The 18,682-nt window shown below is 40.9% G+C and overlaps 1 protein-coding gene across 2 annotated transcripts in view; it reads right to left on the bottom strand.

Annotated features, from left to right (window-relative positions):
- LOC136443726 (protein amalgam-like) overlaps positions 1-18,682 on the bottom strand; it is a 44,172-nt gene that overhangs the window by 7,656 nt on the left and 17,834 nt on the right. For both annotated transcript variants that reach the window (XM_066441075.1, XM_066441074.1), the window contains exons 4-7: positions 14,332-14,610; positions 11,685-11,912; positions 9,850-9,933; positions 4,044-4,226 (exon numbers count right to left, since the gene is read on the bottom strand). In XM_066441075.1, coding sequence (XP_066297172.1) covers positions 4,044-4,226; positions 9,850-9,933; positions 11,685-11,912; positions 14,332-14,610 — 774 coding nt within the window. The remainder of the gene's footprint in view (positions 1-4,043; positions 4,227-9,849; positions 9,934-11,684; positions 11,913-14,331; positions 14,611-18,682) is intronic.

The following is an 18,682-nucleotide window of genomic DNA, read 5'->3' as shown; positions in this document are numbered from 1 at the left end:
AATAAGGACAAAATGATGATAAAAATTGTTGCTGGTTCTAGTAAAGTAGAAATTGCCCAGGCGTATAGTGTACAAGAGTTCAGTAGTCATTAAAAAAAGTCTGAATGTAATTATTTTGGGATACTAGATCCAAACACACAAACGTACTGAACAGGGTGTTTATAGCTACGTAATAATGACCTATATAGTAGTATATATATAATATTCCTATTCTATATATAATATTCCTATTGATCTATATAATATTCCTATTCTCAAAATTTGTTGCTGATTTTAGTAAGACAAGCGAGGATCTTCCAGAACTGGCCCAAAAGTGTACAAGACTTCAGTAGTCAAGAAAAAGGCCCGAATGTTATTCATTTTGGAACACTAGATCCACACACACAAACGCAATGAGCAGTGCTTTCGTAGCTACATAAATCACGCTGCGTAAAGTGCTTGTCGTACTTAAAGGCCATTTAGAAGCGTGGATAATAGCCTTTGATGCCGGGCTTATAGCGACGACAAAAGAGTCATCCTTCAGCCGCTCCAAGGTGACATCTCACGACCTATTGCATGCGACAGAACAACTCAACGACATCTCGTGTGTTTTTAAAGAAAATAAAAGCTATTTCTTTTACACATCTTTTGAATTATGAGCTGTTTAATAGTCTTTATACAATATTTCTATCATGATAATAGTTGAAAACAAAAACTATTTCGAGTGCATATCTTTTGATTAATGAAGTACTTACTAGTCTTTGTACAATGTTTCTACTTTCATAACAGTTGAAGACAAAATCTTTTTTTGTACAAATCTTTTGAATTATGAACATACTTACTAGTCTTTGTAGAATATTTCTATTATGATGATAGTTGAAGACAAAAGCTATTTTTTGTGCATATCTTTTGAATTATGAACATACTTACTAGTCTTTATACAATATTTGTACTATGATAATAGTTGAATTGAAGTCGAACTAATGAAAGAGTTTTTTTGTTAAGATTTTTTTCTGTTACTAGTAAGACTCAAGTAAGGATTTCCCGGTCGTACTTTAAGGCGGAAATGTATGTAGTGTTCTGTGTGGTTTATATGCACAGGAGTGATCTATCAAATTGACACCTACACTGTACATACGGAAAGAAATCAGCTGTACATGCCATGTACTTTAATTACGGGAGGGGTTTTAAAGGATCTTGTATGGGATTCGGAGCAACGTGCCATGATTGATTAGTTTAATCGTGCCTTCGTCAAACTCGTGTCCCGGTGCCCTACCGCGAAAGGAAAGAGAGATTTCCCGATAAACAAGCTCGGTGACTGAAATAAAACAAATCTGTTTTCTCCCTGCCCGCTGACATTGACAAGTTGATCAGGTGTTATTTTTTCTCGCCTGTAATCAATGAGGATGTAACGACGCGATGATTGGCGATGGGCCGAAGTCGGTACCGGGGGAGTGTCACATCGATTGGCGGGAGGGATGACGAATGGAGCCGAGGAAACACTGACAGCTTCTCGGGTGCTACCTGCGGGTCCGTTTCCGACCCCAAAGAAAATATAATCTAGAAACGGAAATTTCAATCCGTCTTTTTGTCACTTTTATGAACGGTAAGAGTGTAAACGGCAGTTAGCCGTCAGTGCTACAGGAATTGACCCTGTCAATTTACCTGAACGGTTATGGTGAATCAGGTTATCTAGGTTAATTATTGATTACGTGTGAAATCGACCATTCTCTTTCTGAATGCTTAACACTTTAAGAAAAATGGTGTCCGTCACATAGTCAACTGTTACAGGGTGATTGTCTCTAATGTATGACATTAGTGAATTAGGTCAGTCCATAATTCAAACAGGAATTAAACTATTCTCTGGCGAAATTGTCTTAAAAGAAGTCCTTCCAAATTAGAATCTGTTGTTGGGGAGGGGGGGTGTTGGCTTTCGAAAGTTCTTAAGTTATAAATATCAATATCTGTATCCGATATAAATTTCTCTGCCAGAATTCATATGCTGGGTTCGTTAGAGGAATTCATCATGATTTGGCAGGCATATTTGTTATATTCCTTGTACGGCTGTGTGTACGTACTAGCTGGGAGTCCTTAAGGAAGGCTCAACGTCATACTCAGCATAATATCTCTTGTAAAATCGCACATAATCTCAGGATTTTAGTATTAGCAGTCTTATTATTAGTCTTGCTCTGCGTGAGAGGAATCCACAATTTTCTACGCTTCATCGAGATCTGGCAAACAAGCGTATCATATTCATTATGGGGGGATTTTCGGCTTGTCCTTTGACGAGTTTTTTCTCACCTTGAAGGAGGTCGTTAAAGAACGTTATGAGATATATAGATATAAGTCATACAGGTCCCATTTGAGGCCCGTCTGTCACTTCTGATTATCTGAAAAGGTGAACGCCGCAAGATTCGTTTTTCCCCAAAGGTATGCGTGCGAGTGCAGATAAGGGTGGGGTTTTGGCTCATCTTTTGTCTTCGGTAACCTGCGTTAAGCCCCCGGGATGTGTCTTCGAGGAGACGATGTCACATTCTTTTCTTAACTACTAGACCTGTCAATTTGCGTTCTACCAAGGTTTTCTCTCTTTCACAAGTCAACGCGTCTAGGGCCTAAGTTGGAGGTAAGATTTGCCGACGTTGCTGAATATTTTTAAAAACTGAACGAACTTGGAAATAAACAATATACCTGTCAATTTTTGTTCTACCGAGGCTTCTCTATTTTGTAAGTCAATGAACGCATCTAGGCCCAAAGTTTATGGAGGTTGAGATTTGCCAATGTTGCGAAATTTTAAAGCTATACAAACTTGGAAAGTAAAAAAAAAAATATTTTCTTTACTACTAGACCTGTCAATTTGTGTTCTACCAAGGTTTCTTTCTTTCAGAAGTCAATGAACGTATCTATAGGCCCAAAGTTAATGGGGGTTAAGATTTGCCGATGCTACGGAATTTTTATAAGTTGTACAAACTTTAAAAGCAAAAAAAGGATTCTTATAAACACTTTGTAAACCAACATGAAACATCAGTAATTCCCCCAATCCACTAGATGGCGATCGCTCTGCCGGACTTGTAAAATATGTTAAATATAAAAGTATGACTGAAAAGCGTAAACATATCAGTCCTTTATCTCTAAAATTATTTGTGCGATCAGTCATATTTCAGGTCGCAGCGAGGTCGTCGTCCTGGTGAAATAGAGTTATAAGACAGATCACAAAAGTTGATGTACTATGTGATTGCATAACAAAATTTACTGTTAAAAATACTAGGTCTTTTAGCCGTGAGGTATTTGAAACTCAATGCAAAGTCATGTCCATTGCATGGATAACTGCAACAAACAAAATATGAAAACTAATAAAACGTCGACGGGGTGTCATGTTTACATATAACCATCACATTTAATGACCTCATCTTAACGACGTATACACGTCAGATATTACCTATAGGAAGCTCGTTTACACGCTGATTAGTTATCTGTGCCCACGTAACAAGGTAGTAACTTTTGTACTGATCATGTTATATTGCCCCGTTTATTACCCTTCCGTCGTTTGGGCCGCAATTTCACTAGACGGCGATCCCGCTGCGACGTCGTTGCGACCAAAATTTGATTTTTGTAACCCTTGATTTTACAATTGGAATGTCATGCAAAATGTAAAAGTATGACTGAAAAGGCAAGCACATTTGTTTTTCATCTATGGAATTCGTTGAACCTTAAGCCTCCTTCTCACTGGACCAGCGGCACGCTGGCAGCGTCGCTGCGACCGATCGAATTGACAACGCACTCAACGAATTTCATCGACAAAAAACGAATCTTTTTAAGCTTTTTGCGTTTTGTTGTCTTTTTGTTTATACTTGTACGTTTTGAATAATATTCCCATTATAAAGTCAAGGGTAACACAAATCCAATTTATGACGCAGTGACGCCGACAGCGTGCCGCGGGTCCAGTGAGAGGGGGGCTTTATGTCAAATTGCTTGGTCGCAGTGCGGTCGCAGTAAGGTCGCAGTGAGGACGCAAAGAGGTCGCGGTGAGGTCGCCGCCCTATTGGAATTGGGGTTTTAACAAATACCTTCGCTGGCTGTTAGGAAGGTTGCGTAGTTGGAGGGGAACAGGCCTATCCTGCCCCTCAGGTAACCCAGGCACCAGCCGCCATCTTCCCCCTCCAGCACCTCGATGACGTCATCAACTTCCAAGCACAACTCGTTGTCTTCCGTGGGTCGATAAGGGTAAAGCACCTTGGCGTATCTTCTGTCTGTGTTTCAGGGAAGATAAAATAGACAATACGGATATAAGAGCTCCCCGAGGAACAATGGAAAATGGAAAGTGCCATCAACACCTGATAAAAATTTCGATCGATGTGATGCAAGTATTGCCAAGAGGGAGGGGCGCTCTAAGGATTTTTAAGTTTAAGTTTCACCCTCGAAAATCTGGCTTTTCTCAGAGAATTTCTTCTACGAGATTTGAAACTTACTCCTATGTATTTGTCTTCTTTTTAGCAATCAGACTAACGCAGACAAACAACTATTATTTGATGATTGCGTGGCTGATATGGTATTGCCAACTTCAGATTTCCCCTCTGATCTGAAGAAATCTCTTTCGAAAATACAAATCAAAAACACAAAAAGTTGATTTTGGGAGCAAAAGTTAAAAATACGCAGGTACGAATTTTGTGATATTGATAACATGCTAGAAAATATGGATAACACAAGAAAACGTCTTCCTATCTCCCATTACACACCAACAAAGATAGCGTCTACTCTGGTGTAGTGTCCTCATACACGTACAGTATGTCTATAAACAAGGGGAGATCGTTCGTGATACTCTTTCTTAACTTTCTGATTCACGAGATGTGAGATGCCAGGAAAATAAATCTAGACATTGATTTATGTTTTTCTACACACGACGAGGGCAAGATTTCTTGAGTGCCTGCCCTGTTTAAGACAAAGTGCACCGCTAAGTAGCTCACACGAAAGGTGGAATAATAAGATAAGAACATTCTCTACATCCTGTCATAGTTACGTCTTATCGTTGATAAGAAATGTATCCAGCTGAGAAAAGATAACAAGGAGAGATATTGGGTACAGTTTTGCTCGGAGATTAAGTGTCAGTTGGTAGATCGTTCATCAGTAGAAATGTGCAAACTTTTGGCACGGTTTGAAGAGAAAGTAGATGGTGCGCAAAATGGCAGAGGTAGATGGATAGACGACCAAGGGAAGTTAGTACACTGTGAGGGAGGTATATGCATGTGTGTGTGTGGGATGGGTGGAATAGCCAGATGAATAAAAAACCTTTCCTATCTTAGACTGTAAATATCAACGTCATTTGGGCTATCTTTTTTCAAAATTGATATCATGTTAAAGTACTAGAAAAATATTTGTGAGTGTACCTCCCCGTAGTAAAAAAAAAAAAAAATCCGGACGCAAGGTGATGATGATGGTGTTAATATGCCTCTTCAATGGTCTGGACTGTCATGTCTGATTGACGACTAGTTTAGCCACCTCTGAACCGTACTTCCTGCCACCTTTGCGGCCATCTTCCCACTCACCAAGCTGTCACTCAAATAATTGCTGACATACACTCAAACAAAGTCACACACCGAAAACATTAGATTCAGTACACGGAGTAAATGAAATCATTTCGGGGTTTGTGCAAAAGGCTGATACAAAGCACAAATATTGCAGTTGCAAGCTTAGTTGATACTTTCTCGCAGTTTCTTATAGCAAGGGGCTTAGCTCTTTGTTTCCCTTTATTCATCGAGTGCTCCTATGATCCTATCTGGGCTATCATTCATCTGATCTAGGCTATAGGGCTCGCTCGCACAGTGATAGATCTGAGTTGAAGTTATGTATGGGTGGGAGCAAGTCCTGATAAGGTTATGGTTACGTACAGTGGAGCTGTACCACAACATAACGTAGTTAGAGAACTGCGCATTTATTTCAACGGACGCAAATGTCGTTTTCGAAAATATACCGCAGTACTCTATCAAATGTTGCACTGCCTTTATCAAAGTATGAAAGCGTTACTATATTTCGTGCACTGCCAAATGTCGTCCACTTTGTGTAGTCTAATATTTAAAAAAGCCGTTCTTATGAGGGATGAGGAATCATGAAAGTACGACCAGTGGTCATGTCTGTCTCGAAATAAGTTTACGTCAAGGAATAGCGAAAGATAAACATCTTAAACTCGTAGCAAGTGGTGCAATTTATATTCGGTGCTGCGTATTTTGCTTCCTTATTGCACGAGCGCTTATAAATTGTCGACTCAATTTTATTGGGCTTTATTTAAAGAACACTTTAGTCACTTAAAGATAAAATTTGCTAAGTCTGTATGTCTTTGAAGTTGAACACACTAGAAGGAGACAAAATCAAGTGAACGACAATAGGTCATCCTAGCACAATTCTTCAACGTAGACCTCAGTATAAAATGTATGCTTGCATGACGCTAAGCAGACGGAGAAAACCTTTCAGACCATGTAAGGGCTGATATTTCTTCCCATGTGCTAAACATTTATCTCTGTCCTTGAATTTTTAAGAAAAATGTCGATTTGAACAAATTGGATGACACTCCTGAATGCTTGTACGTCGTTAAACAGACGGAGAAAAGGTTACGTATCATGCATTTCTATTTGTACAAGAGCTGATATTTCTTCTCATGTGTTGAACATTTGGCTCTGCCCGCGCGTTTCTAAGGAGAATGTCGATTTGAACAAATTGGATGACATTGCTGCATTCTCGCACGGCGTGAAACAGGCGGACAAAAGTTACAGACCATGCATGCATTTTCTTTGTGGAAAAGCTGATATTTCTTCTCATGGGTTAAATATTTGGCTCTGTCCGCGCGTTGTTAAGGAGAATGTCGATTTGAACAAATTGGACGACATTGCCACATGCTCGCACGGCGTTTAACAAGAAAAAGTTGCAGACCATGCATTGTTCTTTGTAGAGGATCTGATATTTCTTCCCATGGGTTAAACCTTTGGCTCCGCCCACGCGTTTTTGAGGCAAAGGTCGATTTTAACAAATTAGACGACATCGCTTCACGTTTAACAGGCGGGAGAAAAAGTTGCAGGCCATGCATTGCTCTTTTTAGAAGAGCTGATATTTCTTCCCATGGGCTAGAATTTGGCTCTGTCCGCAAATTTTAAAGAAAAATGTCGATTTGAACAAATTGGACGAAATTCCTGCATGCTCGTGCGGCCTTAAACAGACGTAGAAAAAGTTACAGACCAAGCATTTTTCTTTGTAGAGGAGCTGATATTTCTTAAACATTAAGCTCTGCGTGTTTTTAAGGAAAATGGCGTTTAAAACAAACCGCCAGACGACATCAGGTACTTATACTCCGTGATATCCAATAAAGAAATATTGGAGCAAAATATGCCACCGTTGCAAACGTTTGCCCCTCCTTTCATCGCTACAAGCCGCAATACTCGCTATTACACAGTTTACCACTATTTACATATCGATCCCTAATCACTAGGGTGTCACACCCCACACCCCACCCCATTGAACCTCGCACATACGTTATTTTCACAGCCATCATTTGGGCGGCAACACCCGTGACCTTGAGAAAAGAATGATTGAAATAACAGAGTAGGTGACGTTGAAGCGCCTGTAAGGTCAAGATCAGGGCATCCATGCATTGAAATGTTTTTATACTTGAAAAACGATTGGAGGGGCGATAGTTTGGGTTCAAGGTCAAACGAGGAGATTCCTGCTTCCAATAACTCAGTACGACCAATCTGCCCTGCGTGCATGTAAATTGTACCCTGCATGCTTGGTTGCACCCAGGCACGGTAAAAACCGCCTGTTTCGCTTCCAGATTTTAAATCATTTATCACTCTTTCTTTATGATATTATCATACCCTAGGCCTGCTCATACCAGTACATGCCATATTCTATCTATCTACCTATATAGGCCAATTAATATACAACTCTATGCAAAAACGAGACTGTACGTATAATACATTACTGACGCAGAATACTGTTATCACATACTGTTCTAGAGCATTAGCATATATACTGTTAGATTGATTGCATCTACTGTTTCTCATAAAGTAGATTAGTTCTTTAAAATTGTCAGAGATTTGCATCAGTTCAACTGTTATGTATGTAAGTTGCAGTAAAAGCAGTAATTTCGAAAAAGTGCTGTGAACCCGCGATTTGGTTTCAACATGCCTTAAATAACTGATTATTCCCAGTCTAAACCGCGCACCTGCTTTCTATTGTGCCAATGTCATGAGTCAAGTGTAGATAGATATTCTAATCTAACCAAAAGCTATGGTCCATACCCACGTTGTAAGAATTAATGTTACGGTGCTCTATCCCCTTTGACAGGATTGAAATTTCTTAGCCGGTCTTTTATTCACGAATTTGCATCTATCTTGATGTAGTTCCTTTTCATTCGAAAAGTTGATTGAAGCTGCCATCTTGGATCATATGCGTGCAGGGAAGCGTAAAATTGGGAAATTGCTGAAAACATTGTAGCGACGAACTTGAATGTATAATCTGTGAAACTTACATGGCTGGCGATAATTTAGAAAGATGACAACGCTATTTTACCAATCCTGAATGAGATTACCGTCAATTTATATCAAGTTTTGTTAGATATGCAGTAAGTAAAACGAGGTGTGCCGTTCATTTTCCAACTGCCGTCTTACTTGACTTCTTTTCTTTTGCTAATATTACGTTCTGCCTGTCGTTATACTCCCATTCCGCTAGGGTGGCAACATCGCTGCGACGGCGTTGCGACCTGAAATATGAGCACTCAACGAATTTCATAGATAAAAAATTAATCTTTTTACGCTTTTTGTGCTTTGCTGTCTTTTCAGTCATCCTTTTAAAATCTGCATGATATTCCAAATGTTTAGTCAATGATTACACATCCAATTTAGGTCGCAGCGAAATCGCAGCAAGAGCGCCGTCAAGTGGAATGGGGGTCTAACTCGACATGACATGTGGCCAACAGTGTGAATGGGTTTGTGTAGGATTCCGTCTCTTATACCAGGCGTTATATCACCGCTCTTACTGGCCACTTCAACCGGAGAGTCATCGCTTTTCCCAGTCTGAATTGCTCTCAGAGATCACGCGGAATCTTTCGTTAGAGCTAAATGAACCGTGAATTTGAGCAGAAGGGAAGGAAAGGCTTATGTCTACCACAAACCGTGAAGTGTACGTCCACAACGCTTCCTTGGAAACTCGTGGAGTAGAGCGAGGAATTTGTCTTGATTACACGAGACAGGTTTAGAGGCTGTTAGGATATAGTAGGGATATAACGCCTTGATACTAGTATGTTTCTTTTACGGTATCTAGATCCGTGTATAGCCTGTGTTACGCAATCTCGAGCCGTCAAGGGCTTATTGGGACTCCTCCCCGAGAGTTTGCTACCATTCACCCCTAACTCAAGAGGACCATTCACTTCCCTAGAGTAACCAATAGGAGCTCAGGATTCTTTATTATTAGAAATAGACCAATACCGTACAAGCTCAGCATTCTATGAAATTTCAGGATCACTATGGAAACCAATCATGACACCTCCAACACCATGGTAATAGACAGTTCTCAGTCTGACAATAATTGTTCCATGTTTAGCACACACGCATATAGATTAGGATGTTTATAATTCTCCTAGATTTGGGCAGTCGAAAATTCGGGTAAGTCCATTTTTTTAAAGATACAGTTGAGCTTAGCTTCAGACATAAGAAACTACTCTTCCTGTGGTCTATAGAAAGACTAAGTGTATGAAACAGTACATTCTTATTGCATCTGGGAAGCTACTCCTATAACACTATTTCACTTCAAACCTTTACCGCTAGGCGGCATACATATCCGTGATACACTGTATAAAAGCGACACCTAGCGTTTTTGCATCGAACTTACCGGCGTTCCTGCCTTTCTTTGCCGCCTGTCTCCTGATCGTATTGATTCCCGCGTAGGGGTCGGTCGGTGGTTTCGGCGGCTTCCCTGAGATAACATAGGAACGGAAAGTCAATAATTTATTATCTTATTGTTGCAGAGATAGATATTGTTGCACACTCGCAGACTAGTTAAAGCTTCATAGAAAATATATGATGTCCGTAACCGAGATTCTACATAGCAGCCTGGAAAAATCAATATCCAAAATGGTTAGGGTCCCACGGGAACATTTCCTCTAGATATTCATGCTAACGTATGGATAGTCTTGCATATTGTATCATAACAATATTATGGCAAATGCATTGACTTCAAAGACTAAAACTGATGTCAGCATTTAACAAAGGTATTCAGTCGACGGAAAACTTTTCTTTTATCTAAACCGAGAAAGAAATCTTTGTGAATTTCTTATTTCATTCAATATTGTGAACATTTAGCCAATTCTGTTTATGCGGGATTAACTCTAAAGCCGGGCCAAGCCAACCGTCCCATCCTGCCAGTCTCCGGTTACACCATCTTCCGTCTCACACCCTGTCACTCTTCAATATTCTAATAACTACGGACACACGCCAGGACAAACAAACACACATTCCGAAAGCAATACCTCAATTTTCACGGAGGTAACGATATATAATATTTATTTATTCATCTATATAGTATGTACTGCTGATATTGGTAATTATGTCAATTGCCTTTATAGAGCTTATTTGTACGTAATGTGATTGTCCTATCTGTATGACGCTAAACTTAATCATTTCTTACGTGATGTTTTTAACCTTAGCATGAAACTCAGCCCTCTTTAGCGCTGTCATGTAGTTGGAGATTGCACCATCAAACAATAAACATGATGGGGTCGTGTGGCGAAAAACCAAGTGGTCTTGGGTTTGAATCCAGACCCTTGCGACAGTTCCACAAAATGCAACTGTGGAGCAAATATGTATCTGTTGCCCCTGTGTATTACGTGATTGTAACCCTGCACCAATTCAGCACTAGAAAGGCTGCCTTTGTACGGGTAAGTCATGACCAATAAAAACCATTATTACGTTGATGAAGGTTAGACATCCAGGTAATAAGATACACCAAAAATTAGTTACTCAAGCAACTGGATACGATTTTGAAACAGTCAGACGTTTCAGACAGCATCCGCTATCTTTCGTCAGTGACTATAACCTTGTCTTGACTTACTATCTTAATGAACCATCTGAAATTATCTTCACTTCATTAACGTATCTATTCAGAGTTTTGGTATAAAACCTGGTTCTGTCAGATCTTTCCTTTGTCACTGACGAGAAATAGCGGATGCTGTCTGAAACGTCTGACTGTTCCAAAATCTTATCCAGTTGCTTGAGTAACCATTTTTGGCGTAAAAAAACATTATTATTATTATAAATAATGTTCTAATATTCTTATTATCTATCATATTTTCGGTAAAAAGGAAAGAAAAGTGATCTCTAACTAGTTAAGCTCAAATGAACTCAATGAACAGATGAGCTAATCTTCCACTGGTCGTGACAGAGAAGACAGTCGGGATTTTTTTTTTAACGAACTCGCTCAGTGCAAGTCCGTAGGGGGCCACTAATCAAAGTACTGAACTAATTCTTACTGTAGCAGCATCTCTTCGCCCTAGGTCAGAAGCATGCTCCAGACAAGCATGACTTCACTGACCCATTAGGAGAAGCAGGGGTTACGAAGGCTGCTCGGGAAATTCCCTACCCCACGGGATCGAACCCGGGGCTTCTAGTTCCAGAGGCAAGATCGCTAACCACTGGACTACGCACGCTATATGTTTATTTATATATTACCTGGTGGGCCATCATTAGTCTGCCCGTCTTTGATGTCCATCTCGTCCGTTCCCTGTTTCCGCCCCATCTTGTAGTAGAATGCGTACTTCTCCTTGTCCTTCTTCTCCCGCCGTCTCTTGATGAAGTACATGGTGATGCCCACACACACCACGACCCACAGGCCGCCCGCCGTGGCACCGATGATCACCGCTATCGTGTTCCAGCTTAGCGTGGCCATCAGAGCGGACGCTGAAATACATATAAAAAAAAGAAGTTCGTTCCTTCAGTTATAAAAAAAAAGGTGAAGGTGTTCCCATAGACTTTCTTTTGTCGTTATCTACTGTCTCTAGGTCATGATATTGGTAGGCGGAGCCCATCCACCTCCTTCCACCGCCTTTTACTTCCCCAACCGAAGTCAGGTACCAATTCCTACACCTATGTCACGTGAGGAACGTCGTGTAAAGTGCCTTTCTCAAGGACATATGATCGGTGACATGACAACATTCGAATCCAGTTCACCTGACGTTATAGTTGATTACAACATACGACCCCTCACTTGTTCCTTGTACAAGTTGGAGACACATACCGATGCCTTTTAATAGAAAAATGAATACTTTAAAATTGAAAAAAATGCATTATTTTCCAGGCATATGAAACGATGGATGCGACGTACAAAGCGTGCAATGCTACAAAATTATGAAAGGGGTCGCGCCTAATATGCTTTCTGCTGGTCTTGTCTGTAATACGATGTACATGTGAAGGACCCTCGGATTGTTTACAGATTTGTGACATTGAATGTCGGTAGAACCTAAATTCATCACATTATAACGTTGGGTGACGACATCATGTCAGCAACAAACTTTGGCAGACACGGACGTAACAGCAAAACAAAGTCGTTGGGGTAACCTCGGTTTAAACATTTACAAGTGCTATTCAGAGATTTGTCGTTAGATGGCGCTTCTGCGACATGACCTCAATACAGGTATGAGCATCGGCAAAATCAATTTGACTCGGTGCTTCAAAAAAATCAATCCTTTAAGTTTTCAGTCCGCCGGAAAACAAAGACCCCCTCGCTCAAAATAGACATGATAAAATTGGAGCTGATTTAGGAAGAAGATAATCTCATAAATTTCCTGGGTCAGCAATGTTCACTACACGTTTTACGAATTTCCCCATATGTCTAGCTTAAGCGAAGCGCTAAAACGAAATCTGCCCTAGCGGCACATTAATAGCTTGAAAAGCCCATAAGTATTACATCGGTAAAGGACTTTATCTACGTGTATTACTCCAAATAGTATGTTTTATCGTTGTCTGGGGGTAAGAGTATGGGTAAACTACGCTTCCCAAGTTTGGATGACTAGTCCCAGAGTGATTTTGTCTAGTTTATTAGATGTCATTATCTGGTTAATGGTCTGTATGATGTCTTTCAAACTTATTATTTTCTTTTCCCTTAGTCGTCATTAGGACGTTTACCGCTCCATATTACGAGGACATCATTTAAGGGTTACGGCTCTTGAACAGGTTTTAGTTTTAGCACCGGTTTATTGTGAGACATAAAATGGGTATAAACAGCGTCAGGTTGGGTAGCCGGTATGTCCACAACATATGGTAGACGATGGTAAAAATAGTACCGCAGGACATGGCGTGTTAAAATGTTCTTCAAACTGCAAATTACTCCTACATGTACACTTCAGCCCCCCTCTCACTGGACCCGCGGCACGCTGGCAGCGTCACTGCGGCCGATCGAATTGATAACGCACTCAACGAATTCCATCGACAATAAACGACTCTTTTAAAGTTTTGTGTGCTTTGTTGTCTTTTGGTCATACTTGTACGTTTTGAATGATTATCCCATTATAAAGTCAAGGGTAACACAAATCTACTTAAGGACGCAGCGACGCCGCCAGTGTGCCGCGGGTCCAGTGAGGGGGGGGGGTTAGACCCACTATTTTTACTAGATGGAGATCACGGAGAAACCATACAGTACCCAAAATCAGATTTGTATGAACTTTGATTTTACAACTGAAATATAGTGCACGATGCGCCAGTAAACAACGCTTGTTTACAGCGGTTGATGTACAACGGTTAAGCCCCCCTCTCACTGGACCCAAGGAAACGCTGGCGGCGTTTCTGTGTCCTAAACTGGATTTGTGTTACCCTTGACTATATAATGGGGGAGGGGATATCATTCAATACGTACAAGTCCTGTATGACCAAAAAGACAACAAAACACACTAAGCTTAAAAGGATTCGTTAAGTGCTTTGTCAATTCGATCGGGCCCAGCGACGCCGACAGCGCGCCGCGGGTCCAGTGAGAGGGTTTAGTGTGACAGGTCGTTCATTGTAATATAACCAGCTGCTGCTGCCGCGCCTCGTGCCTGCAAGGCTGGTGTGTTACAAAGAGATGTAAAAGTATGATTTAAAAGACAACAAACAAAACAAAACTTCAAAAGATTCTTTCTTCATCTCTGAAATTCGTTCAGCGAACTATCAACCTTTTGGTCGCTCAGCAGTCGCAGCGCAATCGCAACGTGGTCGCAACGTGGTCGCAACGCGGTCGCAGTCTCTAGTGGAAAGGGTGTGTTACATACACACACATATTTGGCAATTATGTAAATACTTACTGTAAGTACATTTCTTGTGATTTATAAACTTACACGTTGCTTACGTTTGATTGTTAACTCTAGCGTCTTCTTGTCGTGTTCTCCCACGCCATTGGTGGCCACGCACAGGTAGGTACCGGAGTCGTTCTTCATCACCTTCGGGAGGACGATGGAGCTGGCCCGTACGCTGGACGACAGCGAGTGGGTCCGGGACTTCAGCTTCAGCCCGTTCTTCGTCCACGTGATGTTAGGCGGAGGGTTACCATCAGCCACGCACTGGAGAGTGACGCGGTCCGACAGGGATGACGTCACAGAGTCGGACATACTGATGATGGCCGAAGGGTCTGTAACGGAAATGACGTAAATATGTGTTACCGACCGCGATGACGTCACGGAGTCGGACATACTGATGATGGCAGAAGGGTCTGTAACGGAAATGACGTAAATATTTGTTACCGACCGCGATGACGTCACGGAGTCGGACATACTGAAGGGTCTGTACCGGAAATGACGTAAAGATGTGTTAGTAAGATAGATAAAGAGATTAAGGACTTACTTTACGACGTCAATCATCTAAGTACTAGACTCCGTGTCTGTGCAAGGTTTAAAGTCGGTACAAAGGGTATAGTTCTAAAAGCTTTCTTATCCTAGCACTTGACAAATATAAGTCATAGATAATCCACATACTGAAGCCCCCCTCTCACTGGACTTAAACTTGTTTTGTGTTACCATTGACTTTAAAATGGAAATATAATTCAAAACGGACAAGTATGGCCACGAAGACAACAAAACACACAAAGCTAAAAAGTCAATTCGTTTGGCCGCAGCGACGCCGCCAGCGTGCCACGGGTCCAGTGAGAAGGGGGCTTTACAACGTTTATGGTGTCTATTTTGAAAACTTAGCCATCTTGTTTTTTTACCCATCTTCTTTTTTTAGCCCTATCGCATCAAATTTGTTTTTAATGTCATCCATAAAATTCACTTGCTATGGCCTACTGAGATTCACCATACAAAAGTTACGAAATAAACTGTATAACTTTACAAAGCATATCCTGTTGCATGAGAAACTTTTACATTTAGCGAAAAGGTTAGGGATTTGTTGGACTCACTGACTCAGCTCTTTTACAGAGAGCTGATATGATGTAATATACGCCCGGGCCTAACTCAAATATCAAAATGATAAATCTTGAGCTGTAGACGTAATGATGCCAAAGATCAGTTAGGTAATTTCCCCCACTGCAACCTCGTTTATCTCAAGATATTAGGACATGTTGATTGAATTATATGGATGACATCCTCTGGGAACCCCAAAACTGATGTGAGCGTTCTCAACTAAAAAAGTTTGGAAAAAAAGTTGCCTTCATTATGAAATCTTAGTGGTCAGGAAGGTTGAACAAAAGATTTAACACACCGGGAAATAAATTCTTCATTTTGTTCTTTCACATTCATTCTACGACATAAGTACCCATTTTCCGATTTTCATTTTGCAATTTACCGCATATATTAGTTCATTTTGCAGCTGCTTTGTATGATTTACAGTATGGTCGAAACTCTTTTGTTTTGGAAACGGACGAAAATTGATGCGCACTCGGATGTCATCCATATAATAATATCAATATGGCCTTATTGAAAACAGTAATATATTCTGTACATTAGTAGTGCATAGAGAATATTGCGTTTCCCTAGGCAGATTGGATCCCGTGCCCAAGCACTGAGGGGTTAATCAAACCCCTACAACAGTTAGTAAGTTTGATGTCGTCCATTATATCACGTCTGTGTTACTGTCTGGTGATGCGAGGTTATTTTCTTAACTTTTTATTTTCAAAAATGTGAGGTTATTATCCTAGCCGTTGGCAAGGTGAACTACAATAAACTTAGAAATGTCACTCAGTCACGGTGCATGCACACGCACACACACACACACACACATATTGTGGGCGTAAACACAATTAAAATATAGCAATCAATAAGCACATGGTCCCTTTGAAAATGATTTGTTTTTCTTTGCTATACTTAGTTTATTCGATGGAGATTTGATACTTTGAAGAAAGAGGTCCACATCTCAGAAACAATGCGGTCATATGCGTCCCAGGTCGTCGTACTATTTGATGCCGTAGCTTTTGAAGCTGGCTGTGACAGAAAGAAACGTCTACAAGGATCTAAACCAACTTTTCCGTAACAAGACAGCTAGATTTTACAAGACACATGCACAACTATGCCACGAATGCCCTCTGTTTACGATTGTACGACAATTGTACGACGTTGGTGACCGTGCTCAAGGTTGTATGTCTCCATAAATCGTTCCAATACTTTCAACGTTACCTCGACTGCCCCCAAATTGTAATAACCACCACATCATTTATGATCCGTCCCTAGACTTAATTATCTCAAGAATTCCTTCAGTTTATGATTGTCCGACAATCGTACGACGTTTGTGACCGTACGCAAGTTTGTATGTCGCTATATAAATCGTTCCAATACTTTCATAACGTTAGCTCGACTGCCCCCGTATTGTGATAACCTCGACATCATTAGTGATCTGTCCCTAGACTCAACTATCCCAAGCTATGATGGAATTTACAGTTTACGATTGTACGACAATCGTACGACGTTTGTGATCGTGCTCAAGGCTGTATGTCAGTATAAATCGTACCAACACTTTCATAACGTTACATCGACTGCCCCAAAACTGTAACAAACCACCACATCATTAGTGATCCGTCCCTAGACTCAACTATTGCAAGCCGGCCTCAGTTTGCGATTGTACGACGATCCTACGACGTTTTTGTGACCGTGGTCAAGGTTGTATATCGCTATAAATGTTCCAACACTTTCATAACGTTACACCGACTGCCCCAAAACTGTAATAAACCAAAACATCATAAGTGATCCGTCCCTAGACTCAACTGTCCCAAGAATGCTCTCAGTTTGCGATCTTACGACGATCGTACGACATTTTTGTTACCGTGCTCAAGGTTGTATGTCTCTAGAAAACGTTCCAACACTTTTATAACGTTACGTCGACACATCATTAGTGCTCCGTCCCTAGACTCAACTATCCCAAGAATGCCACCAGTTAACGATCGTACGACAATCATACGACGTTTGTTACCGTGCCCAAGGTTGTATGTCTCTATAAATCGTTCCAACACTTTTATAACGTTACATCGACACTTCCAAAACTGTAATAAACCACCACATCATTAGTGATCCGTCTCTAGACACAACTATCACAAGAATTGCCTCAGTCTGCGATTGTACGACGATCCTACGACGTTTTTGTGACCGTGGTCAAGGTTGTATGTCGCTATAAAACGTTTCAACACTTCCATAACGTTACCACAACTGCCCTCAAAACTGAAATAAATCACCACATCATTAGTGATCCGTCCCTAGACTCAACTATTCAAAGACTGCAATCAGTTTGCAATCTTAGGACCTTCGCACGACGTTTTTGTGACCTTTCCATAAGATGTATGTCTCTATAAAACGTTCAAAGACTCAACGTTACATCTACTGCCCCAATATTGTAATAATACCACCACGTCTTTAGTGATCCTTCCCTATACCCAGCTATCACAAGAATGCCCTCAGATCGCACGACGTTTTGGCGACCGTGCTCAAGGTTGTATGTCTCTATAAAACGTTCCAACACTTCCATATCGTTACCTAGACTGCCCCCAAAACTGTAATAAAACACTATATCATTAGTGATCCATCCTTAGACTCAACTAACCCAAGAATGCTCTTATTTTACGATCGTACAACCATCGCACGACGTTCGTGACCGGTCGACCCTACTCAAGGTTGCATGTCTCTGTAGAACGTTCCAACACTTCCATATCGTTACCTAGACTGCCCCCAAAACTGTAATAAAACCACCACATCATTAGAGATCCGTCCCTAGACTCTCAAAACGAAAATTCGACAGCTCCCTCGCCTTGAACGCAGGTCCCATATGTATCACCGCATGACAGACCAACTCCCGTACGGCTGTGATTGTCAATCAGCGGCGGAGCAATAAACCGTCCTCCCGGCGACAATAAACGTCATCGCCGCCAACCTGTCGACCTCTTAACGCGCAGGCTGACCTGTATTGTACGTGTTTTTACTCACTAACGACGTCCAATTATCTTAAACGGACGTAAAGACTCTCACGGGGTTATTGGGTACCATGAATTAAGTTAACAGTAATAGAAGTTCGCACCTTTCCTTATACAGCTGCTAGTAGATAATGTTAGTGGCTCAGAAGGGTTAGAGTTTGGGGTGATTTTTTTACAGGATGAATATTGGCGTCTAAACGTGACAGGTTTTGGTGAAATTTGCGAGATTTTGATGAAGGGTAATAAAAAGTGAACGCGACCTTTATATGGACTGCACAATATCATCTAAGGGATGATACAAGGCAAATAGTCG

This window comes from Branchiostoma lanceolatum, chromosome 10 (genome assembly GCF_035083965.1).
Source record: "Branchiostoma lanceolatum isolate klBraLanc5 chromosome 10, klBraLanc5.hap2, whole genome shotgun sequence".
Taxonomy (NCBI): Eukaryota; Metazoa; Chordata; class Leptocardii; order Amphioxiformes; family Branchiostomatidae; genus Branchiostoma; species Branchiostoma lanceolatum.
Note: the sequence above shows the minus strand (reverse complement) of the source record. Positions and strands in the feature narration are given on the sequence as shown.